Here is a 26,243-nt window from a genome sequence, read left to right on the forward strand (position 1 = left end):
GTCTCTCCTCCCAGTGGCCCCGTGGCTCTTTCCCTCCAATCATTCGGTTTTCTGCACCAGTGTCCTCTCCACAGAACATGTGCCCTGACGGTCTCTAGCTCTTTCTCAGATTTATTTTGTCCTAGTTACATCTTTGTCTGAAATCCTGCCTGAACAGGAATTTTAATTCCTGACTTGGTCAACTAAAAGTTAAGCTTTGAGAGCTCAGAGACCCAATTTACTGTGATGCCCCTGTTCCCTAAAACAGTGCCTGGCACACAGAGAGCCCTCAGAGTACACATGTTGAGTGAACAGATGACCTGTCACACGACACAAGCATGGCAGGGGAGGGGGCAGGAATTAACTGGTTGTCCTGTGATTTCCTTAGCTATGTGTCTCCCACCCTACTGAACTCTGAGGAGACAGTGACACCTCGTGGGGTCGAGCATCCAGGCCCTTTGGTCCTCCCACCTAAAGGGGGAGTCAAGGGTCCGCACGCTGAGTGAGCAGCAGGAGAGGCCAGGCTGCCTTCTCTATGGTCTCGCTCTCAGGGTCCCTTCTCCCTGGCACCCGGCTTGCCTCTATGGTTCTTCCTGTCCTTAGTCGGGAGGGGGCGCTGTGCGCAGGCGCGAGGTGACGCCGCGGCGGGGCCGGAAGGAGCGAGTCTGCGCCCTCGGTGGTAACGGCGCAGCTGCAAGCGTCGGTTGGGGGGCACAGAACGCGCAGCGCGGAGACCGCCTTGCGAACCGGTCAGTTGAGTGGCGAGTAAGTGGCCGGCGCGCGGGTCAGTGAGGAGACGGAGCGAGAGGGGTGCACGCGCATAGCCGGGTGGGGGCAGGGGCAGGGGCCGCCGAGCCGAGGGGCGCGAGCTGAGTCCCGGGGCGCGCGGGGGCTGGCGACGGCGGGGGTTGGGCGCCGGGTTCCCTCCCGCCACTTGAGGAAGTTCCACGGGCCGGCCCCTGGGCGTGCTGCGAGGCGGCGACACCCCAGAGAAACCGGGCCTCCACCGATGGCCCTCGCTTGTAGTCTTCGGGAGCCGAAACCTTGGCGGCGGCTGAGTGCACGCTCAGACCGTGGCCTGTGGGAGCGGAAGGCGAGGACTGTGACTTTGAATTTCGGCCGTGGTGCGGGACGCGACCGCCCTTCGCGGCCTTTGGGCACAAGTGGGCGCCTCGCACCCTGCACTTGCGATGACTGCCCGATCGATGTCAGAGCCCCTTGGCATCGCGGAGCTTAACCTGTGCGACCAGCGACCCCGCGGCGCCTGGCAAGTGCAGCGGGTGACCCCAGAGCAGTGACCTCCGATGTCTCCAAACTTTGCGCAACTTTGGGCCTGTGCCCAATCTCGATGGTGTTTGCAGTGTACCCGCTACAGTCCCAGAACACCAAAGTCCCCTCCATTGGGCTCAGTGCATGGGTGGCTGTTGCCCTGGGTGTTTGCAGGGTGTTTGTTTTGTTTCACTCTGCTGGAAGGAAGAGGAGATGAGGCTGAAGATTTTATGATGTGTTTCAGTTGAGTACATTTGTGGGAAATAGGACATGAGAAATAGCCTGACCTTGCTTTCGGGATTTGCCGAAATAATAATCTATTTTATCGAGGTAGTAAACTGATGAATTTGAGGCAACGACTGAAGATCCTAGGCCTAGTGCCTCTATAAAAGTCATTAGAAGCTTTAGATTTTATCCTAAAGGCTAACAGCAATAGAAGAAAACCTGGCATGGTGGCCCATGCCCATGCCCATGCCCATAACTGCATGAGCCTGGGGACACGTCACAATCAAGCTCAGCCTTCATGAGATCATATCTCAGAATTTTAAAAAGTCTAGGAAAGTAGCTCAGTGCAAAGGCTGAGTTCACCTCCTACTACTGCAAATAAATAAGAGTAAGATAGGTAGAAAAATCCAGTTGTGGTATGGGTTAAGGAGACTGAAAATTTATAAACTAGGATAGGTGAACAGGTCTACATCTGCTAATTATAGTATAAGCCTGTTTAATAGGTTTACCATCTACATGACTTTATTCGAGATTTTTCCCAACTTATTCTTAGACATCCAATAATGTAATCATTTTATTTGAATAAGACATAATGCTATGTGCCAGACATACTCTTCAGTATTTTCCACATACTAGCTCTTTTAATTCCCTCAGTGGTGCAGGTTCCGTTGTTAATCTTCATCCGAAAAGAGAAGAAACTGACGTTCCAAGAGCACTTTTTGTAGTGTCTACACTGTACTTCATGTCTAGTAGTGGACTGTGTTTTGAGGCCACAAAATTCAAAAAAATATATATGGTCTTGCTTCCTTAGACCTTAAGGTTCTGGCTGAGGAGAATAGTATTAAAAAAGGTTTTCTATAACTGTTACCAAATCAGTGCATGGTAAGTATTTTGGAGAAGTGAGGATGTATGAATGAATGTGGTGAGGAAAGATACCTAGAATGTGTCAGAGAGGTTCTCTTGAGAAAGGGAGGAAGTGGAAGATGAAGAGAGAGAATCTGGTCAAAGACAGGTGCTGGGACAGGCTCAGTGACAGAGCACTTATCCAGCCTTTGGAAGGCCATGGGTTTGATCCCCACTACCAAAGGATAAAAGAAAGAAAAGGAATAATCGGTCAAAGGGGAGCATGGCCACTGTCCCTGGGGGAAGAACTATGAGGGGACGGTGTCTGCAAGAGTCACCCATGCAAGGGTTACACGGTGCAGTGTTTTGTAAGCCACAGTGTGGAGTTTGGTTCTGTCATGGTGAGATTTGTGGCTTCAAAAGTAACTCAGTGTTGTATGAAAATATGTCAAGGGGTAGAGACTGTAAGCAGTACTTGAGATAGAAGGGGCAGTGTGTCGTGACCTCACAGATGATTAAGTTTTAATTTTAAAAAAGGGTTTAAAACATCATTTTACCCCTGTGGGTTACTTACCTGTTCTAGTTTCTAAGTCATTTGACAGTTGAGGAAAATAATGTTCTATGTTAAAAGGCTTAGCCCACCCACTTGAAAGTTGTGAAATTTAAATTTCAGGTTTAAATCCTTGCCTATCATAGAAAGACTAACTGATTTTTAGAGCTCTTTTAAATTCTGCTAAACTCCAGACTAATTATTTACACAGTTGTGTTGGCAACTGTGAATGTTATTTTACCTCAGTATTTCATTTTGTTAAGACGAACACATTAACTAAGTATGATGGTGCATACATCTATAATTCCAGCTCTGTGGGAGGCTAAGAAAGGAGGATTACAAGTTCCAGCCCAGCTTAGGCAACTAAGCAACTTAACAAGACCCTGTCTCAAAATACAAAACAAAAAGGCTAGGCATATAGTGTAGTTCAGCACAAAGTTCTTCGGTTCAATCCCCAGTACTGCAAATAAAACAGTGGCCCAAGACATTACATTTTCTGATGTTGAGCTCATCATCTGCCTCATTTATCCTTAATATTACTGTCCTGTAGTCACCTGATCTCAGCATCCAACATTTCCTCCTTCCTTCTTCCTGCCCCGATGGCCAGTTACATACAAAAATCCCATAGAGCCAGGTGTGCTATCACATGCCTGTAATCCCAGCTCTTGGGTCAAGGCAGGAGAATTGTCATGGGTTTGATGCCAGCCTGAACTACAAAGTGAGACCTTGTCTCAAAAAAACTAGACACAAAATTCTGTTGAAAGCACCTGTCTGGCAAGTGCAAGGTCATGAATTTCTATTACCCCCCCCATTCCATTGCATAGCTCTGCAATCCACCCCCAGCGTACTGTTATGTGAGGTTCAGACTTGGCTGGCCCTTATTTCCTACGTTTCTTAACACCAGATGTCTTCTACAGATCGCCTTTCACACTGTAGCAGTGCTGATTTTCCTGATGCACAGATCTCATCGCATTGCTTACCACTGACTAGAAGTAAAAATGTTGGCTCAGTTTCCGTTATTTATTGGCCTTTCATAAACCACCATAAAATTTGTTGACTTAATACTACAATTTTATTGGGAAGGGCTTACCTAGTCATTTTTTTTTCTCTCTGGTCCCCATGCTTTCAGGTGAGGTGGTCAGGGCCAGAGAATCCACTTCTAAAATGTCTGATTTACTGTATGTTCCTTGCTAGAGACTGTTAGAAGACTGACCTCAGCGGTCCTGTTCTGTCTTCACATAATGTCAGTGCTTTCCATATGATCTCTCAAGCAGGATAGGCAGACTTCTTACCTGGTGACTCAGGCCCCCCTGAGGTGAAGGCTGCTTTCTTCTTAAAGGATAAACCAGGATCTGGCTCAGTGCATAGTTTAACTTGAGTAAGGCCATCCTCGCCAACCCTTCCCTGACTACCTGGCTTCCCCCAATTGGAATAACCTGCTTACTGTAAGAGCAAGTTTATAATTACCTCATTGATAGTCATATTTTCTCAGCAGTAGCCAAGTTTTTTAAAGCAAGATTCTGGAGGGGTTACATATATACTTTATGATGCATAACAAATTCATTACACATGATAGGTGTACAATAAGTGTTTACTGAATTACTTGAAATATTAATGTAAATAATGTCAATTTAGTATAGAAAATTAAAATAAGATGTAATTACAGTTAAGCTGTATTGATTTAATATTGATTAAATATTTCTGCATGCTTACAAAGAGGAACACTATCCACAGAGTGGTTAACGTACAGAGTTCATATGTGAATGAAAAACAGCAATCATTCGTAGATACTTAAAACGTGCTTTAACAAGTTGTTGTGGGGCCTGCTGTGGCGAGGGCATGCCAGCTGTTTCTGTCCTCTGCCCACCTTTGTTTGTTCTCCTTTCACAAGAAAAAGGAAATTAACTCATTCAATTTGGAAGTTTTATTATCCCCAAAATCAGTGTTGCAGAAGTGACCTGGAAGTACTAAAAAGTGGAAGTATGCAAAACTGCAAAGCCAGGTATTATTTCTGGAGCACGTAAGAAGAGAAACGGAGAACCAACATGAAGAGAAGGAGAAGTGTTACGGTTTTAGTGTAGACCTCTGTCTCTCCAAAACCTCATGCAGTCTTTTTCTTGTTGTTTAATTCACTTCTATATTTCTTTTCAAACTATAAGTATTTTAAGATTGACAAGCTTCTAGGCATATTAAAACATCAAATCCAGGTATAATCACTAATAAGAAAACAAGTAAAATTATTGAACTACTTTAGATATCTAAGTTGAACCCTAACCAATGATAAAATCAAAGAGTAGCATTAAATATAAAACAAAAGCAGTTCCAAGCATTCTAGGCAAGTGAATAGAACACATTTTCCAGGATATATAGACACGACAAAGACAAGAATAGGTAGCAGAAAGATACCAGAAGTTGGCCACAGGAGGTGAAAATGCAACTTTGGAATTAGAAGATTGGAAGGGAGAGTTGAGTGATTCCTTTTCCTGACTTCTTCGTTTCTGAAAAAAAAAAAATTTTTTTTTTTCCCAGTACTGGGGATTGAACTCACGACCTTGTGCTTGCCAGGCAGGCACTTATACCACTGAGCTAAATCCTCAGCCCTTGTTTCTGAAATTTTTTTATATTAGGTATTATTTGATAACTGAAGAAAATCCTGATGAATTTAATGGTTATGTAGGCCATATTATCTGGCTCCTGTCATACAATCATGATGAACAGTTTGTCTTTCACAAAGGGAGGTGTTTTTGTAGCCGTTTATTCATTCTGCAGCTTTGCCAGTCCTGGAAATAGAGCTGTTTTAGGCAGGAAAGTCAAGAGCATTTGGAAGAAACTTAAAATAAAGTGTGACCTCTTTTTAATCATGTGGATTCATCTGTCCAAGGAAGAGAAGATTTTTTAGAAAGATCATTAGGGACAGACATAAGGGATAAAACAACATAGAACTGTCATCTAATTTCCTTAAAATATAACAAGACTGTAGTACTATACATGATTTTAAACAGGTGTGAGGTGATAAAATATGCACTTCCTGATTTTTGGTTCTGATTCACTGTACAAGTATCAACTCATATATTTGACACTAGTCATAAATGTACATATAATTTTCTAGTTTGGATTTCAAGTATCCTCCACAGGCCCATATATTGAAGCCTTTGTTAGCAGCCTGTGGTGCTATTGAAAGGTTGTAGAATCACTAGGATGTGGGGCCTAGTAGAAGGAAGTTAGGTCATGAGATCATGCCTGCGAATGGGATATTGGAAATGAACAGTTTTTTTTTTAATAAAAGGACTAGAAAACATTTTATCTAGTCTCTGGGCAGCTATAGGTAAAATGGTTCAGATTCAGTTAGCAGAAGAATTGTAAGGAAGAGAAGAAAATGGAAGAGAACTTCTAGGAGAATTAAAAACTTTTTTTTTTTTCCTTTTTGAGACAGGGTCTCACTATGTAATTCAGATTAGCCTTGAACTCACTTTGTGGCCCAGACAGGCCTCAAACTCAGTGATCTGCCTGTCTCAGCTTTCCAAGTGCTGGAATTACAGGTGTGCACCATCATCCCCAGCTAGAAACACATTTTTAAATGAGCGAAATGATAAACTACAGTAGTTAGGGCTGTACTCTTTCATGACAGAATTATAAAGAAATACATGAAGGCCTGCCAGGCTGGCACACACCTGTGATTCCATCACTGTGGGAGGCGGAGGCAGAAGGATTACAGATTTGAGTCCAGCCTGAGCAATTTAACAACTTCATGAGACCGTATCTTAAAAGTTTAAAGAAGGGCTAGGGATGCAGCTCAGTGTGTAGACTCTGGTTCATTCCCCAGTACCAAAAACATAAAACACAGACTGATGGTTGATTTGAGGCAGAAGGAGACAAGTTAGGATGAAGTATATGGTGGGGTCTTGGCAATGGTCTTGATTATTTCTTGGGGAGGGTTTATATTGTGACCTGGGTTGTATGGTAGGTGGAAGTTTCTTACTATAATTAAGCTACCCGTTTGGTTTGGTTTTATCTTTTTGAGACAAGGTTTCTCTATGCAATTCAAGCTGGCCTTGAACTCACTTTGTATCCCAAGCTGACCTCAAACTCATAGATCCTCCTTGCTCAACCTTCTGGGTGCTGGGATTACAGGCATGAGCTTCAACATCCAGGCTCCATTTGTTTTTGTGTGGTTTTCTATATTGGTATTTTTATAATGATAAAAAACCAACAAGCCAGGGCCAGGGATATAACTCAGTAGCACAGCAGCTACCTGTGCAAGGTTTTGAGTTCAATTCCTGGTACAAAAAAACAAAACAAAACTAACAAACCCTATAAGATACATACTATGCATGCCCAAAATGTTGTATGTGTAGCAATTGGTGATATCAAATGTCGTTAAGGATTTGGAGCAACGGAGACTTTCATATACAGTACTATAGGTAGAAGAATAAATTGGTACCACAATCCAAAACGTATAATGAAATTTTTTTTTTTTGGTAACGGGGTTTGAATTCATGACCTCACACTTGGCCAAGCAGGAGCTTGTGCTGCTGAGCTAAACCCCTGGCCCAAAAAAGTGTAATGATTGATGGATGAGTTATAGTGGAAGAAGTAAATACTCAAAGGCCAACACGAGCCTGTTTTATAAGAAAGTGTGCTTATTTTCACCAGTTAAATGTACAAGAATACTCATAAAAATAAACATATCAAGATGGAATGGACAGATACACTACCCTTACGTTTATACATTAAAACCTATACAGCAATAAAAATGAAGCGACCACAGCCACACCATATGGATGGATCTTAAAACGATGGTTGAGTGAAGGAAGCCAGGCATACATACATATTGAATGAATGACTGCCTTTCCATAGTTCGGGTGTAACCTAGTTGTTTGAGGACATCTGTGTATTATTCCACAACACAGGCGAAAGGGGAAAGTCAGTGTAAGAAAAAAAGGGCTGCTGTTGTGAAACCGTGATTGGGGAGACCAGCAGGGCTTTTCGCTGAGTCTGCACAGCTTTACTTTTTAACCATTTTCTGTTCTTTGATGAAAATTAGAGGAGAAAAAATCATGAATCAAGGCTAATTATAAGTACTTTTTTAGTTCTGAGATCCCTGTCTGTGACCCACCAAATCACTCAACCCTTCTGAGAAAAATCTGAATTTTCTTTGCCTTCCTGAGGAGAAACTAAGTGCTTCAGAGATAAACCCCAACCTCTGGCTTCTCACTAAAGCATTAATAATTACAGCTTCTGTAATAAAAAAGCTGTTCAGGCAGTATATCAGAACTGTAAGTTTTACAGCGTAACTTTGTGCTGCCTTAACTGAACAAGGGTAGCTCAGTTTTGTAAACCACAAATCAAGGTAGTAGTTCTTTCTCATTTGAAGTAATGATCTTTGCATTACTTACAAATACCCTGATGTAAAAGAACTCATATCCGATTTGGACCTTTCTAATCAAGTATTTTGCTTTCAAGTTGCTTTATGGGCTTGGGCCATCGTGTCTCTTTTAGATCTTACACCTTGAGATTTTGAATCCAGGTGCTATTGAATGGGGGCAGAATCCCTTCCTGATGGCTGCTGCTTTCTTGTATGGGCCTGCATTCTTTCCGGTAAATGCTTGTTGGTTTATTTTATTCTAGGATCCTGAAGGGACCCTGTGCTCCGGAGTGTACACACTGATCCTTCTGAGATCTGTGGCTCTTGGTGGTTGGTCTTCACCTGCTGTATTTTGAAATTTGTGAAAATTGCTTCTTACCTAGCTTTTTGTTTTATGGTACAGCTATTGTCCATGGAATGTTTTCTGCTTTTGTGTAAAAATGGAAAGATTTAAAGACTATCCTGCAGCCATTGTTGCCATCTTTCAAAATTTCTTTGTGAGGTAATGTTTTTCTAGTGACTCATTTTTCATTTGTTTATTGGTCTTTTTAGTTTTCTGCAAGGTGCTTAGCCATAATGAACTCAAATATTTTGCCTCACATCTTTGAGTTGTCGGAATTTTTCAATTGGAATGTAGGAGTTAATATTTCTTCCAGTGATATGTCTTTTTCATTCTTAACATTTTGTGAGTAGAGGTTCTGAATTTTTATGTATAGTATTTCAGTGTTTTCTTTGATGGGCAGTACTGTTTGGGTCCTGATGTGTTATGAACATACTTTATTGTGTTCTAGAAACTCATTATTTTGCCTTTCCACTGAAATCTAGTAGTTCATCTAAGATTGTTTTTGTGTAAGACATGAGAAAGATGTTCTTACTCTTGCACGCCAGAAACAACTTGCCATACAGCATCATCTAGTAAAAAGCATGCTTTTTCCGGTGTTCCACAGTATCACTTCTATATAAATCAGATACCCATATATAAACAAATCATTTGAGGACTCTGTTTCAGAAAAAGGTGCATTTTTCTCTGATTTTCCCATTGCAGTTGTCTCAATTACTATAACTTTATTATAAGACAGCTTCTAATAGTGTAAATGCTTTTTTCTTTCTGAAAGACTTTGAATTTTACTGAAGTTAAGTTCTGAAGTTTTACTGAAGTTGAATTCTGAAGTTACCTAGTATATATGCCCTTGTAAAAATCTGATCAAGGTTGTATTAAATCAGGTAGGAGAGAATGGCTATCTTTACAGAAGTGAGTTTTCCATCCCATGAACGTGGAATGTCTGTACATTTATTCATTTAATCTTTAATTTCTCCTCATAATGTTTTGTAGTTTTCTGTGCAGAGGCCTTTTACATCTGTTACTGTGCTTATTCCTGTCACTTTGAATGTTGGTTAGTGTACTACATTTTACATGTTGGCCTATTGCACAGAGAACCTCATTCATTCATTCATGTTTACGTCCAGTAGCTCTGTAGTTACATGTGCAAACCGTGTCCTGTGGAGACAATTGAATATAAATGTTCTAGAGTCTTATTGTTGTGTCTTTCACTGGTAATTCACCTGTAATTTACTTCCATGTGTGCTTGGAGGAATAGACCAAGATTTCAAAACCCCTCCCCACAGTAGATGCCCAGTTGACCAGCAGCATTTAAAGAGACCGGTCTTTCTCCTGCTGGACTGCAGTGGCACCTTTGTTTGGGTGACTGAAAGTAGGTGGCTATTTTTTCTGAGCCCTTTATTCTACTTTTTTACATCTATTTTTGCAGTACCGTAATCTTATCTCCTTAAATAATGGCACTGTAAAATTTTCCCTTTAACTAGTATTTTATTTCTGTTTATTGCCTTACTCCACTCGCTTCAGCCTCCCCAGCAGTGTTAACCAGAAACTGCGGTAACTCCTTCCCAGACTCGGGAAGCAAGCTGTTCATTATTCACTGTTGGGTGTTAGGCAAGTGCCTTCTCATAGTAATGACTGGGTTTTTCATCATGAACAGGTGCTGAATTTTAATGCTGATTTTTGTCAAGCTATAGAAGTGACTTAGCTGTTTTTTCTCTTGCATTCCAAAAATAGTAGTTACCTTGATTTGGCTATGTGAAAAATATTAGTCTTTCTTCTAATGTTCTTATCAGATTTTAGTAGCGAAGTTATACATACCTCATAAAATGAGGAAATGTTTTGTATTCTGTGAAAGAATTTTTGTAGTAATAGTTGCACTTTTTTTCCTTATGCTTACGATTTCACAAGGGAAATTTTCTGGGCTTGCAGTATTCTTTGTGGGAATGTTATTAAATACTGATCTAATTTCTTTATTTGTCAGAGAACTGTTTACATTTTAAAATTTCTTTTTGCTCAATTATGATAAAGTAGCTCCTTGAGGGTTATATATATTTCATCCAAAATTCCAAACAGCTATCAATAATATTGTTGTATCTTCCTGTAGAATTTATGGTGGTATCTTTTACATTCCTGATAATTATAGTATGTGTGTTTAAACTTTTTTTGTCTTTGATAAAGGTTTATCAGTTTCAATTTTCTTAAGGGCCCAACTTTTTGCTTGGGTTTTCCTCAGTTGTCTGTTTTCTTGATTTCTGCTCTCAGGATTTTCTTCTACTTTTTTTCCTGAGGGTTTTCTTTTTAATTTTATGGATTTAGTTTATTATACTTTTCCAGCTACTTGAAATCAAATCTTAGATTGTTAATTTTCAGTCTTTTTCTTTCCTAAAATATGTATTTAAAACTATAAACTGCACCTAAGCATTTCTTTAACTCTGTTTCACAAATAACTGATATATTTTATTTTTTAAATTTTTGTTATCTGTCAGTTTTCTTTTGACCTTTTCTCCGGATCACTAGTGCTTTTATCTGCTGCCCAGGATCCAGTGTTACTGATCTCATTATAATTATTTGTTCATCTTTTCTTCTGTTCTTTTGGTTTGTAGTCATTTCTGTGTCCTGTCAAGTAAGTCTAGTATCTGAATCACAGGTGAGTTGGTTTCTTTTTCTGGTCTTTCTCTGATATTTTGTTTTCCTTTGTTCTTTTAGAAGTGTATGTGTTGTTGTTGTTGTTGTTGTTGGGGTCTTGCGTGGCCCTGCAGTTTTTCTTTTTCATTTGATCTTAGCCAAAAGGCCAAGACTCGATACAGATTGTTTTTTTTATCAGAGCCTGGGCATCATGGGTGAAAAATCTTTAGAGGTTTCAAATGTACCCAGCTCTCCACCTCTGTTGCTGGAGTCTTAGGAGTTTGGTCCTGTGTGTGCATAGAATGGAGCAGTAAGCCGAAGGAGAGAGGTGTTACCGTGTGGATTTTTAGGAACTCACTTCTTTGTGGTCTTGCTTGCTTGGATTTTGACTGTTTATACTCAACTACTGTGGCAGCCCTCAACTCTGACCTTTGACCTTTGACTCTGCAGCCCACTACAACTGTTGCTTTTTGTCCTGGCTCCATTTTCTTGCCCATGTTATTTGGATACTGCTTTTGTCCAGAGGGAAAAATCCAAGATGGCTGTGTCTTGTCCTCCTGTGCTTCTCATTTTTCAAGGATCAGACCCTCTGAAACTCAGCCTGCTGAGTTTTCTCCATTGCCTGTGTGTGTGTGTGTGCGCGCGCGCACACTGGGACTCCAACTCCAGATCTTGCGCTTGCCAGGCAGGCCCTTGTGCCATAGAGCTGTATCCCCACCCCTCTCTACATTGCCTTTAAAGATTTGTTTTATATATTTAGTGTGACATAATGGTTTTATATAAAAGGATCAAGCATTGGCCTGATACAAGCTATTTTGTCATAACCACAATCTCTGTAAAATAAGGTTAATAGTAATGTCAGTCTCACAGGATTGTTGTGAGAATTATGGACAACTTGGGTAGAAAAGTGCTTCGAAAAATGTCTCCCAGGAGGATTGCCATGAGTTCACAGCCATCCTGGGCTACATAAGCAAGTCCAAGCCCAGTCTGCGTAGATCCTGTCTCGGAAAAACAGTCAGACAGAAAGAAAGGAAGCCTCAGATGTAGCATCTTCATTTTAACTTGTTTTATTGCCTCTGTTATCCTATTGGATGAGACTGAAATCATTCAGCTATATTGAAAACAACTCCCTCAATATGCACATATAATCTTCATAATTTGTACAAGTTTTGTTTTTAAATAATTTTTGTGACGTAGTCATTGTTTTCCTAAAATTAAGGTCACACTTGATTTTCTGGGCTGTTGATTGTTTCTATAATTCCACTGTGTTAAGGTGGCATTTAAAACAGAAATTTACTCTTTCAATGTCAGAAGCTGAAGTCTGAGAAGAAGATGTCTGCATGATTGAGTTCTGATGGACAGTCTTTGGGTCAGGGACAGCTGCCCTCTCACTGAGTCCATACGTGGTGGGAAAAAAAACGAACTCTTGTAATGAATCTTTTCCTAAGCATCTTAATCTATAATGTAGACCCCACCCCATGGCCTCCTCCAAATCTGATTACCTCTCCAAGGCCCCATCTGTAACTCCCGTCACATTGTGGGACTAGGACTTCAGCATAGGAATTTGACAGCAGAGGACACAGTTCAATTTAAAGTACCATCCTTCTCTCTCAGTTGACATTGTCTTTAATAAAGTGTGTGGTTTTCAGTGCTGGGAGTGGAAGCAGGAAAAATGAAAGTTTGAACCCAACCTGGGCAGTTCAGCGATTTAGCAAGACCTTGTCTTTAAAAAAATTTTGTTTGAAAAGGTTATGGCTCAGTGTGAAGGCCCTAGGTTCAAGCCTCAGTACTCCACATTACTCCAAAATAAAACAAAAAAGTAGGGTGGGGGTGGGGGGGCGGGGGTTGGTGGTGGCTTGTAAATGTGCCCAAGAAGCTAAGGCAGGAGGATCATGAGTTTGAGGCCACTATGGGATACATTGCCAACTTGAAGTAAGCCTGGACTACATAGTAAGACCCTGTCTCAAAAAAAAAAAAAAACCCAAGAAATAATAATAATTTCAGTTATCACTATTTACTGACTTTATTTTAATGATTTCTTTGAGACAGGCCCTCACCGTGTAGCTCAAACTGGCCTTTAACATGCAGCAGTCCTTCAGCCTCAGCCTCCCAAGTGCTAGGATTGTAGAAGTACTTCACTGCACCCAGCTTACCTTTTAAAATATTCTGTTATACCATTCCTTCCATTCTCTAAAGCCTCCATCAGACTTGTGTTAGAATGCTGCAATCTTGTGTGACTTTATCCCTAAAGACTCCCTATGTTACCCAGGTGGTCTTGAACCTCTGGACTCAATTCTCTTGTTTCAGCCTCCTGATTTCTGGGACTATTGGCATGCTTGTGATGGGCCAGGCTTTTTAATGACTCTTAGCCTTCCAACATTTCTTATTGAAGTGTAATTTATGTAGAGTGAAATGAGCAAGTAATAAAGGTAAAATAATGTGTTGACAGTTATGTAAGTTTATATAAAAGCTTAAAATATAATATGCCATTATATTTAGGCTGACGGACTGCTGCATGTTAAATACCATTTTTTATTAGCTTTGTCCATTTTGACAGACACAAACACTCATGTAGTCTACAACCTCATCAGGTTCCAGAATATTTCTGACATCCCCAAAAGTTCTGTCATATTCTTCCTTGTCATCTCTCCTTCCTCACAGCAGTCTTTGATTTCTATAAATTGGATTTTCTTTTAAAACTTCACAGAAACCGATTGTCAGACTGTGGGGTTATATGCTTAGTGTTGAAGCGCCTATACTATGCTCTGGGTTCAGTCCCCAGCACTGTACAAAAAAGGAGGCAAGTGGGAAGAAAGGAGGCTGGGAGAAAAGTAAGATAGAAGGAAAGAAATGAAATGGTAGCCCATTTCTCCTCCCCTAGTGGTCACGCTTTTGAGATCTCATGTACTTTCATATGAATGCATCTCCCAAATCTTTCTGCCCATTTATCAGCCTTAACCCTTTATAATTTGTATGTTTCTGTTAACATTCTTGATCTTTAAGATGTAGTATCTGGCTGGGGATTTAGCTCAGCGGCATAAGCGCCTGCCTGGCAAGCGCAAGGTCGTGAGTTCAATCCCTGGTACCAAAAAAAAAAGATGTAGTATCTTTAGCACTACCATAACTTTTTTTTTTAAGAAGAGAGGAAGGGATTCTTTTTTTAAAAGTTTATCCAAATGTTCTATTTAGATTTAATAAATGTTCAAGTTTTGCCTTGTTTGCTTCAGACATCTTTAAAAGAAATAAAAAAAGATGTACACAGTTGAAGTTCAAGCCTTGCTTCCTTTTCAGTTCTCTTTTCCCAGAATCAGTCACTGTCCATGAGTTTACTTCCATGCATATTATATATTTTAATATTTAAGTATATTGTATTTTAAGCTTTTATATAAACTTACACAACTGTCAACACATTATTTTCATTTAACATTGGTTTTAGTTTTATCCACATTGGTACTTATGAATGTAATTTATTTGTGTCACATTCCAGGTGAATTTTATTTATCTGTTCCTTTGCTGGTATCAGATAAGATCATTTCCAATTGCTGTTATTGCGTATACTTCGATAGTAAACGTCTTCGTCATACTTTGTTTGTTGTGCATATTTCCTGGAGAGCACATGTAAGATTCTTACACACATAACTAGAAGTAGAATTGCTCCATCGTAAGGAACACCCTCCAGAATGTCTTTTTTGTGTTTGTGAATTGTGTGCTCATGTTCTTAGCCCATGTTTTGTATCTGGATGTGAATTCTGTACCAGCATTTTGCCTCTTTTAATACACACAGTAGAGTTTTTATTGCCATGTGTTTTGAGTTGTGTTGTCTTAGAGTATGCTTTCAGCATAATCTTAAATGCTAGTTTGATTACATACGTAGGAAGAGCTTTAATGCTTTGTCACTCTGGACCTTCCTGTTCTTTTTCAGACCCTTTGCACAGATGGTTACCATGTTGAGATACTAGCTGTCGCATGTGGGTATGCCTGCATTTGAAAATGGCAGAGGGAAATAACAATGAAGAAGTAATTCACTTGAACAGTTTTCACTGCCACAGGGGACAAGGTAAGTTGTTTATTCTCACTTTCTCTTGTCGTTTGTTACTTTTTCATTTAATATTACTGGCAATATCTTCTTTGAAATGAACCCATTATGCTCTCATTAGAATTCAGAGACGTTGAGTTTTTAGATGCAGACACCACAAAAGGACTTGTCAGACTAGAATTGTGTCAGGTGATAATTACATGCAGCATGAATGAAATGGAAGAATCACCTATCTCCATAGATTAACTAACTAGAAAATAAGATGTGAATTTGCAGTCATTGAGTCTGAAGACACAGGGCTGTGCAGGAGTGTCAGTTCTGCTTGTGATGGAATGGTGATGGAATGGCTCAGGAGCGCTCTTAGGCCTGCTCAATGTATAGTTATGTGCTGCTAAATATTCTTGCCCTTTTGTTTTCCAGAACATTCTGCCTTAGACTTAGGGAAAATTTTAGGACAAATTTTTTTGTTTGTTTGTGTATTTAAAATTTTAGTAAAATCGTTGATTCCCATAGGGAAAATGTCTTTCTGTAACATTCCTAAATGTATATGAGATTTCCTGCAAAATCGTAATTCACGTTTACACTTGAACTTAAAGGAAAAAAATCATGCTGATAAATAGGAAAAGAATTCTTAATATACTTCTTTCTCTCTTTTTAATTTTGAGACAGAGTCTAGAGTGGCCTCAAATTTATGGTGCTCCTCCTGCCTTCTAGCCTCCTGAGTGCTAGAATTACAGCTGTGTGCCACTACACCTGGTTAATATACTCATTTCTTACAAGTTCAGATTCCATGAAATAGGCTGAGATGGTCTTGTTTCTTTCCATTAATATTTTGTATTGATGAAGATGTTTTTTTCCAGCAGAATAAATTATATTTAACTTTCAGAACATTTAAAATCAACTATTAAGGCAGCCAGGCATGGTGATGCATGCCTATAACCCCAGAACTTGGGAAGCTGAGGCAAGAGGATTGCTGCAAGTTTGAGGCTAGCCTGGGCTACAAAGTGCGTTCAAGGCAAGCCTGAACTGCATAGTGAGACCCTGTCTCAAACCCCCCCCCAAAAAAAATAATAATAATATCAACTTTAAGTAAATTGAGAGAAATAAAATTAAGCTATACAAGTTATGAGAATAAAACAAATATTGATCTTTAGAATTTTACAGATAGTATATGCTAACTTTGTAGTGATTATAACCATAAATTACTGTGATATAGAAAGTGTTAAATCTTAGTTCTAACTTGTATATCTGATCCTTTTAAATTTTTGTGTACATGTATATCAGATTAACGTTATTTTTAATTTTTTTAAAGAACAATTCCTTCTGGGAAATTACTGACTTTAGAAGTACATTTTCTGGGGCTGGGGATTTAGCTCAGCGGCATAAGCACCTGCCTTGCAAGCAGGCAGTCGTGAGTTCGATCCCTGGCACCGATAAAAAGGAAAAAGACCAAAAAAAAAAAAAAGAAGTACATTTTCTGTGAGGAAAGTATATATACTGTGCACTCACCATGAGAATTTTTTTAGGCATGTTTGAATTTTTTATTAGCTGAAATAATTTCACTATACCAATGTCTTTTTTTTTTTTTAAGTGTAGTTTAGTGAGTTTGGGCAAATGGATTCACCATTTCACTCATGATAATAGGCCAGAGATCCTTTGTGCTTCTTTGCAGTCACTCCTTATCCCATGTCTCGTCAAGGCAACCACTAATCTGCTCTTTCTCACTATTCAGCTTCATATAAATGGAATTGTTCGCAGAGTATTGTGGTAATCTGGGCTCCTCAGGGGTCCATTCTAGGCTCAATGTCCTGAACAAAGAATTGGACAGGAAACAAAGTAGGAAAATGTTTTACATTTCTTAAAGGTATTAAAGGTAAAAAAAGAAAGAAGTACTGCAAAAAGAAGTTCTCTACCGAGTGCGGGCAGGCCAGTTAAAGTAGGGAAGAAGATATGCTCTGTACTCAGTGCAGGCCACTGAGGAGAAGGCTGCTGTCTTTATACCCTGATCTCACGTAGATCTAGACTGTCCTGTCCAAAACCTGCTTGACCTTATACCAGAAGAATCAAAGATAGCGTCCTCTGATTGGTGTCAGGTACAAGACTTGCAAGCTGTACTGCACATGCCATGAGTCTTCGTAATCGACAGGTCATCCGCACTTGCCCAGCTGCTTTACCATGACCATTAGTAATCTGCTGTAGAGTCATGCAATACATATTCTTTGTATCAGAATTCTTTTGCCAAACATAATTTTTTGAAATTCATCTATGTCGTTGCATGGATCAATTTTTAATTCCTTTTTAATTGCTCAATAGAAGCCGGGCATGGTGGTACATGCCTGTAATCCCAGCACTTGGGAAGCTGAGGCAGGAAAATCACAAAGTTCAAGGACAGCCTGCAATACATAATGAGCCTGGGATGTGTAGCAAGTTCATAGTGAGGTTCAGCCTGCACTTGAGTCCTTGTCTCAGAACCAAAACAAAAGAATTAAAGGAAAGCTTAATAACAGTGACTCATCAAACAGACCTTCGGGATACCATTCTAGCTTACTAACATAAGTGTCATGAAAGTCCCAGGAGAGGCAAGGACAAAGAGCACGAAAAGATTTGAGGAAGCAGTGGCTGAAAATTTCCTAAAATTGAAGGAGAATGTTAAGCTACACATTCAAGAAACTAAATGGACTTCCAAAAAGAATAAATACAAAGATGCCAAGCCTGATGCGCACACGTACAATTCTAGCGCTCTACATGCTAAGATAAAAGGAGCTCCGTGAGTTCCAAGCCGTTGTGGACTCATAGTGAGTTCAAGACCAGCCTGAACTACACAGTGAAAATCTAAAACCAAAATAAAGAACCACCACCAGACTGGTCCTGGTCATTTGCCTGAAAGGCCATGACTTGTCACATGGTTGTATGGACAGAAGTCTGGAAACAGCTTTGCTTATAGAGATCAAAGACTTCGAATGCCTCTAGCTGCTGGCCTCAGTAATATCCTATGCCACAGATTTCTGAGCTTTCCTTGAGCTCTGCATCATTTGAGTTTGCATCTTCTCCACTTGGTTAAAGCACTTGCGCCTCTAAATCTGCTATTTTCCAGAATTTTGTTGAAGTCTCTCAGCTAGTAGAATCTCCTTTCCTGTTTTTTTGTTCTTAAGGATAAGTTCGTTTATTGTCATTTTAGTGGAGTTTCAGGAGGAGGTAGTTATTAAGCACCTGGGTTCATCTTACCAAGTTTAACTGGGAATTCTTTCCTGTGTGCTTACCAGCCCCTCAGTTGCATTTAGTTGCTGTGTTTGTCACTCTGCTGTGAAAAGTAGTCTTGGCATGGTGGAAGCCTTCCTGAGTGTCAGGCACTATTTTAAGCAAGCATTTTGTATGACTTTTCTGAACTGAGTCTTCCTTGAAGTAGACACCATTGTTCACCTTTTTTTAATGTTAAGGAAATGAATACTTAAAGCAGGCAGCTAACACCAACAGCCATTGTGTGGCAGAGGTAAAATTGAAACACAAGCAGTCTACCTGAGAGCCTGTAGATGCCCCTGTATTAAACTGCTTTTCCTGCCACCACCACAGCCTTCAAAAATGAAATTATTGTTTTTTTATTGTTTTTCAAATTGTAGAACACCCAAAAATATATGAGATGTTAAACTTAAGAAAAATATCACAAACTTCAGTGAAAGACTTTCCAAAATTGTAGCAGTGACGCTTCTCTCTTTCGTTGCTGCTACTGCTGCTGCTGCTCTTTCCTTCTGGATCCTCAGTGGATTCTCTCTCTCTCTCTCTCTCTCTCTCTCAATCTTTATATTTTTTTATTTTTTTTACTTTTGCCTATTTTAACCTTTAATATTCCCATGGAACCAGACAAAAACTACAAATGTTTAAAATCTGTCTTCAAATAGGTAAAAGATAGTAGAAATCTAGAATGAAATTATCACACATAGATGGTTAGTTAAACTATACTTAGTTTAAAAAGAAACTAGGAAAATTAAATTGCTTTCTGTCAGAGATGCTAAATGAGTGTTTGACTAAAACATTGGAATGCATTTGCTTAAATGATCCTTAAAGTTTATGTATTAGCCATGAAATTTTTACTGTCTTGGGTGATCATTTTCTCTGATCTACCAGTTTAAATAAAATATTATTTTATTCCTTAAAGGAGTAAAATGGGTGGGACACCATAATTTGATTTTAGAGAAATGACCAGTAAAGATTTTAATCAGTGGATTACTCCAACCTAGTGTTGTATTTATTTACTTATTTTTGTTTTTTGAGACAGGGTCTCACTGTGTAGTTCAGAAGGGGTGGCCTTGAACTCATTGTGTAACCTAGGCTGGCCTCAAACTACCTCAGCCTTCCTAGTGCTAGGATTATAGGTATATTCTACCATGCCCAGCTCCCAACCTAATATTTTAAAGAATTGGTAATCCTGAGCGTGTCAGATTTCCCAAAATATGCTATTTACAAAAGCATGGTGTCTGGGCGCACCCATGTAAATCGCAGCTCCCTTGGAGACTGAAGCAAGAGGATGTCAAGTTTGAGGCCAGTGAAGGCAATTTAGGAAAGCGTGTCTCAAGAAAATAAAAAATCACCAAGGAAATGTGTGGTTTGCTTGAGAAGGTAAGTTAGTATGCCTAGCAGCCATAAACTTGGCCGTAGGCTTAACCCTCTTTTGCTAAGCTAGAATTAGAGGACTGACCGACTATGCCAGCCTTCCGATAACAGTGTTCCATGCCTTCCTGTAGACTGGATCAGTCTCAGAGATGGGCCCATCACCATATCTGACTCCTCCGATGAGGAAGGGATTCCAATGCTGGTCACCTCGGCTCCTGAGCAGCATGAAGAGGACCTGGATGATGATGTCATCCTGACAGAAGTGAGTCATCTTAAAACTGCTGTGATGCAGGGCATTATTATTACAAGTTAATGAGCTGATTCTTCAGCTACTCTGGTCCTCGTAGAACAACTAAAAACATCTCTGCGCCTTTCTGCATATCTGAGAGCAGCCCTCTTTCCATTCTACCCTGGCATCCTTAGCTTTGGCAGCTGTATGTTTTGTGTCTCTGGACTTCTGTGCTATTGCTCCATGCCGCATACTTGCATTAGCTCACACTATAATAGCTCAGACATTGTAACGTGTCTTACCATCCAATAAAACTGGATGGTAACCCATAGTTAACCCATAGTTTTGAAATCAGCCTGGCTATTATGCTTAAACTAATTTTATGTAAATTTTACAATCAGCTTCTCTAGTTCCAAAAGATAATTTGTCTAAATTAAAACAAATCTTACTGGTATATTTATAGAAGTGTATGCAACGCTGACTTTTTCTAAACCAGGACAAGTTTAAAGTAAGGTTTGTCTTTCCATGTAGTCTATCCACCTTTTATATGCCTCAGCCAGAGTATTTTGAATTTTTCTTAGTACAGATTTCAAGCATTCTTTGTTGTTTATTCTTGGTTATTGTTTTTTTCTGTTACTTTTGTGAATGGCATCTTCCATTGTGCCTTTTAACTTATATTTAACTTATATTAAAGTCTTTTAAGTCTGTTCCTTTTATATTAATTTCACAATTACTTATATTTGTATGTATACAATTTTGTATATACAAGGTGTATTGTGTATACACCTTTTTTTGAGTATACACAATTACCTTTTATTGCCTATTTTTCAGTTAACTCATAATTTCTTGAGAATTTGCATATGATCTGTCTGCACTTAATGATACTTAGAGTTCCAATTTTTATACTTCTTTTTCTTTTCTAATTGTGATAGTTCCTCAAAGATTTTAATGCTGATAAAAATAACCACGGATGTAAATGAGAATACTGGTAATATATGTTCCTTAAGTGTAATAATGCCTTTTGGCTTGAGATACTTTTTTTTTCTTACATTATGTTAAGGAAATAACCATTTACTTTTACTAAATTTTAAATTTTTCTTAAGAGTAGATGTGAAATTCTGTCTAATTGAATTTCAGAGTCAGTGGGAATTGTTGTGTAATTTTTGCCTTGATCTGTTGATGTGGTGAATTATTCTGCCTCTCAAAAGTGCACATGGCCATGGTATTGTAATGTGGTGGTAATGTGCCAGTGAGTTCCATTTGCTAATGTTTTATTAGGGCTTTTTCTCCATAGACCTCTTCACTGAGACTGGCCCATAGGGTGGAGTGGGTACTTAAGCTCTCCTTGACAACTTTTCATAAACATGAGCTGGACTTTGTGAAAAGAGTTTGGAACTTTTTTCATTCCTTTGAGTTTTGAATGTATTGAGTAAAATTAAAATCCTGTTGTCTCTACTTAATATATAGTTCCTCTACTTTCCCTTCCTGTTTTGTCTATTTCTGCCCATTTGTCTTGATTTGGGGAAATAACTGTTAGCCTCCCTTCTTCCCTTGTTATTCTTCCTCTCTGCCAGAGACAGCTCCAGGATTTACTTGTTAGTGCCATGATCTATTTTCTCATTCGCTAATTTCAGCTTTTGTCTTAAGTAATTTTTCTTCCACTTTAGCATGCTTAATATATTTCTTTGGGGTTTATTTTACAGACCTTTTACTAACCTCTTTAGTTACTAATTCTTTGTTTATTCTTATACATTATTTTCCTGGCTACTGATTGCCATGTAATATATCACCTCAAGCCACATGTGATGGCGCATGCTTGTAATCCTAGCACATGGCAAAGCTGAAGCAGGAAGATCACTGTGAATTCAAGGCCAGCCTGGGCTACAGAGTGAGTTTCAGGCCCACCTGGACTGCAGAGTATCTCAAAAGGAAAAAAAAATCAACTAAAAACTTAATGTCAACTACAATCCTTACATTCTCTGTCTGACTTGGTGGTGGGAATTTGTAAAGGGCTTACTTGGGTAATGTTTTGTTGACCCACTTATCAGTGATAGTCATGTGAGCTGCTTTTACTTTGGGGCTGTTACACATATTCACATACAGGTTTGTGTGTATCACACATAGACTTTCATTTCTGTTGGCATGTGGACTGGATTATGTGATGACTCTGTGTAGCTCTGCCTGACTTGACTTTCCTGGCAGCTGTATAGTTGGATGTCACAGCTAGCAGTTTATCCATATTATCACTAATACCTGTTCCTGCCTGTCGTTTTTATTATAGTTAGATGGTATAAAATGCTATGTCACTGAAGTTTTGATTTGCATTTCCCAATGGTCAGTGATGTTGAGCATCATTTTTATACTATACTTGGGTATTGGCTGTGTTTGTATCTTTGAGGAAGTGTTTGTGAAGCTTTCTTGTTTATTTTTAAATGGGATATCCATCTCTTTATATTGAATTTTTATATATTGTAGATGCTGTGTCTTCATAAGATCATCTGTTTTACAAATATCCTCAGCCGGGGCTGGGGGTTTAGCTCAGCGGCATAAGTGCCTGCCTTGCAAGTATGCAGTCATGAGTTTGATCCCTGGTACCAATAAAAAGGAAAAAGACAAAAAATATATATATCCTCAGCCAAGAATGGTGGCATGCCTATAATTCCAACACTCAGGAAGCTGAGGCAGGAGAATTGCCATGAGTTTCAGACCAGCCTTGGCTACATAGTGAGTTCAAAGCCAGCCGGAAGTACATAGCAAGACCATGACTTAGGGAAAAAAACCCTTTTTTTCTCATTCTGTAGATTGGTGTTTTACTTTCTTCAAGATATCCTTTAAAACACAAAACTTTTTAAATTTAATGAAATCCAGTTTATTTTTCCTTGTATCAGTTGTCACTTTTGATACATATCCAACACATGACATAAGATCTGGTTAAAGCTTCTCACATCGTAGAGGCCTCAGGACTATTATAAATTAGTACTTTAAACCTCTTTTGGGTAATGTAAAAATTTTATTTCCTCCAAAGCTTGCATTGTATATTTTAATTCTGTGTATGGATTTTTAAATCCATAAAAAGGATTTTTATCTTACACAGTTAATGTTCATTGCCTTATCCAGAAATTTGCCTTTCTTTTGCTTTTTCATTCCATTATCTCTGACCTTAAACTGCCTAAAAACTAACTGTAGGATTTTCTTTGTGCAGACTTTGCTGATACTTTTGTAAAGTATAAAACAATATAGCATATGGGCTGGGGATTTAGCTCAGCAGCATAAGTGCCTGCCTGGCAAGCATGAGGTCATGAGTTCAATATCAGTAAAAAAAAAAAAGTATAGCACGTATTTTAATACTTACGAAAATATTTAAGTTTTCTATTTGTCTTTTAAAGTCATTGTTCATTTTTAAATGGGATATTCATCTCTTTATATTGAATTTTTATATATTATAGATGCTACAAAACACAAATTTCCATTTGTCTTTTAAAGTTATTGTTTAGTCTTAGTTTCATTGAAGGAACTATGTATTGCTGCTTTTAGGAGTTTTTCTTTGTTTTTACAGTCTGAATATATTCTGCCTAGGTTTGTATTGTTAAGAGAGTTTTAAAAAATTTATTCTTGGGCTAGGGATTTAGCTCAGTGGTATAAGGGCCTGCCTGGCAAGTGCAAGGTCATGAGCTCAATCTCCGGTACCAAAAAAAAAATTTATTCTTCACCTGTCATGGCCGCACACATCTATAATCCCAGCACTTGGGAGACTGAGGCAGGAGGATCACTGTGATTTCAAGGCCAACCTGAACTGCATAGTGAGACCCTGTTGCAAAAAAGAAAAAAAGAGTTACTTTGCTTAGATCTTTAAAAGTGAAATCAAGTCCATTATCTCCTTTCTTAAATATTCAATTCATTAATTTCTCTCGTGAGGTGTATTTATTTAAAATGCTTGGTGTCCATCTATTGATTCCTTATCTTAGGAACTATATTTTTTCCATTCTGGAATTTGCATTTGATCCTTATATTTCTTTACTGAAATTCGTAGTCTAGTCTGTTACATCCTTACATATGCTAAACATTGTGTAGAATCCAGGTTTGATAATTCCGCTATATGAAACTTCAGTAGGTGTGTTTCAGTGCTTGTTTCAATTGTTTCAGTTTTAGTGATCACATTAAAGTTTTTGTGTGCCTATTTTTTATTGCATGTGAGTCATAGTATTTGAAAAATTTGAGATTCTAGATGATGTTATCTTTCTCCACTGAGGACCTACACTTAGGTAAGGATACAGGAAATCACAGAGACAGGGAGCTGGGATTCAGTTCCTGGGATAGTAAACATGTTTCCTGTTCACCCTGCAGTGGTGTCACCCTTCAAAACTCACCATAGGGAGCCGGGGATATAGCTCAGCACCTGCCTGACAATTCGCTTCTCAATAAGAATATCAGGTCTTATTCATCTGCTCATTGTTCCGTTAGTCTGGAATTGACAGGTGCTTGTTTTGGGAACAAGTGCCCTTGATGGAGCCCATTTTGCTAGATTTCTACTCTGCATCATGCTAGCCTTGCAGCAAATGTTTTTGTCTTACTTTGCTGTGTTCTGCCATTGCTGGACTCGAAGGCCCCTTCTGGGGCTCGGTGCAGCTCAGAGACAGCACCTGCCTAGCATAGCATGCCAAGGCCTAGGTCCCATCTCAGCAGGGGAAAAGACTGCTTTTTTTTTTCTTTCAGTACTGAGGTTTCGCACATGTTCCGTAAATGCTTAACCCCTAAATGACATCTCCAGCCCTTTGCATTTTAGTTTTGGAGGTAGGTTGTTAAATTGCCCTCGCTGGCCTCAGATTTTCAACCTGCCTGCCTCTGCCTTCAGAGGAACTGGAAGTACAGTGTGCACCACCACACCTGGCTTCGCTTAAGCCATGACTTGCACTTTCTGAGTCATTTTCTCAGTATGTCTCTCCATCTCTTTCTTTTCTTTTAATTAGTACTGGGGTTAAACCCCTCACTTTCCCACTGAGTTATATCCCCAGCCTTTTTATTTTGAGATGGCGTCTTGCTAAGTTACACGGGCTGTGCTCGAATTTTCAATCTCCTGTCTCAACCTCCCAGAGTGTCAATATTTTTTCTTTCATTTTTTTTCTCAGCATTACTTTGATTATATAGTTGGTTCTATTTAAATACTTAAATTTTATAGTTGAGTTTTATTTACTGATGGATTCATTAAGACAGATTGGCCTCAAATTTGCCATCTTCTTGCTTCAACATCCCTAGTGCTGAGATTATGCTATTTTTGTTTCTTTCTTTCTCTTGTTTTTAATTTTAAAGAGTATAAAACCAAGCAAAATAAAACCAATCAAAATAAACCAGTGTAAGTGACACAGGACTTCAGTATGAAATCAACAATAATTACCATAATGCCTCTTGTTGTCTTCAAAATAGCTGCAGATACCTTAGAAATAGTGAAAATCAAACAGAACAGAACAGAATAGAACCAATAAAAACAAAACAATGAATGCAATAAGGACTTTAAAACAAGACAACAGCAAATCCAAAATGGCTACCATAATATATCTTGCTATCTTTGAAATAGCTGCCCATGCCATTGGATATAACAAAATCAAGCAAGACAAAATAGAATAAAACTCAGTCCAACAAAATAATGAAAACAACACAGGATTTCACAAGACAATAGGGAATCGACAATGGCTACCACCTTTAGAAGGAGATCCCCCATAGATGCCACACTGCATACTATCATCCTCTGAATAGGTAATCAGACCACCAGCCCTAAACCTGTAAAGTCAGTGAAACACCAAATACCACAAGCATCAAAATGCATTTCACCTCAATAGCTGTCATTGCAGCCTGTTTTCTTGGGATGAGCTGGTTGCTTACGGCAGGGGCTCTTATTTTCCAGCCTGCATGCTGGAAAGGGTTGGGGTCTGGCTGTCTGCCCACTAGCAGTGGCCTGCGCATGGCGCTGGTTCACGAGGAGGTCTTGGTGAATCCTTATTTTCCCCTGCAGTCCCCAAATTGTGCTGACTCACAAAGAAAGGCTGGGGTTCTGGCTCCATTTCTGTTTCTTTTCTTTTCTTTTTTTTTGTCTTTTTCATTTTTATCAGTACCGGGGACCATTTCTGTTTCTTAATATGACAGTTACACTTTGTTTTTAGTTCTAACTTGTAATCCACG

At 39.1% G+C, this 26,243-nt stretch overlaps 1 protein-coding gene across 8 annotated transcripts in view; it reads left to right on the forward strand.

The window, feature by feature from the left end:
- Positions 1 to 574: 574 nt before the first annotated feature.
- Rnf216 (ring finger protein 216) overlaps positions 575 to 26,243 on the forward strand; it is a 163,258-nt gene continuing 137,589 nt past the window's right edge. For 2 of the 8 annotated variants that reach the window (XM_063234045.1, XM_063234048.1), the window contains exons 1-3: positions 614 to 744; positions 15,119 to 15,253; positions 19,972 to 20,102. In XM_063234045.1, the coding sequence (XP_063090115.1) occupies positions 15,163 to 15,253; positions 19,972 to 20,102 (222 nt within the window). In that variant the 5' untranslated portion in view covers positions 614 to 744; positions 15,119 to 15,162. Of the gene's footprint in view, positions 745 to 15,118; positions 15,254 to 19,971; positions 20,103 to 26,243 lie in introns of all 8 variants that reach the window. The other 6 variants (XM_063234051.1, XM_063234053.1, XM_063234050.1 and 3 more) reach the window with 4 other exon arrangements.

Source organism: Cavia porcellus, unplaced genomic scaffold (genome assembly GCF_034190915.1).
Source record: "Cavia porcellus strain 051 isolate PalLab524CR breed Dunkin Hartley unplaced genomic scaffold, mCavPor4.1 scaffold_23, whole genome shotgun sequence".
In the NCBI taxonomy this organism is placed as follows: Eukaryota; Metazoa; Chordata; class Mammalia; order Rodentia; family Caviidae; genus Cavia; species Cavia porcellus.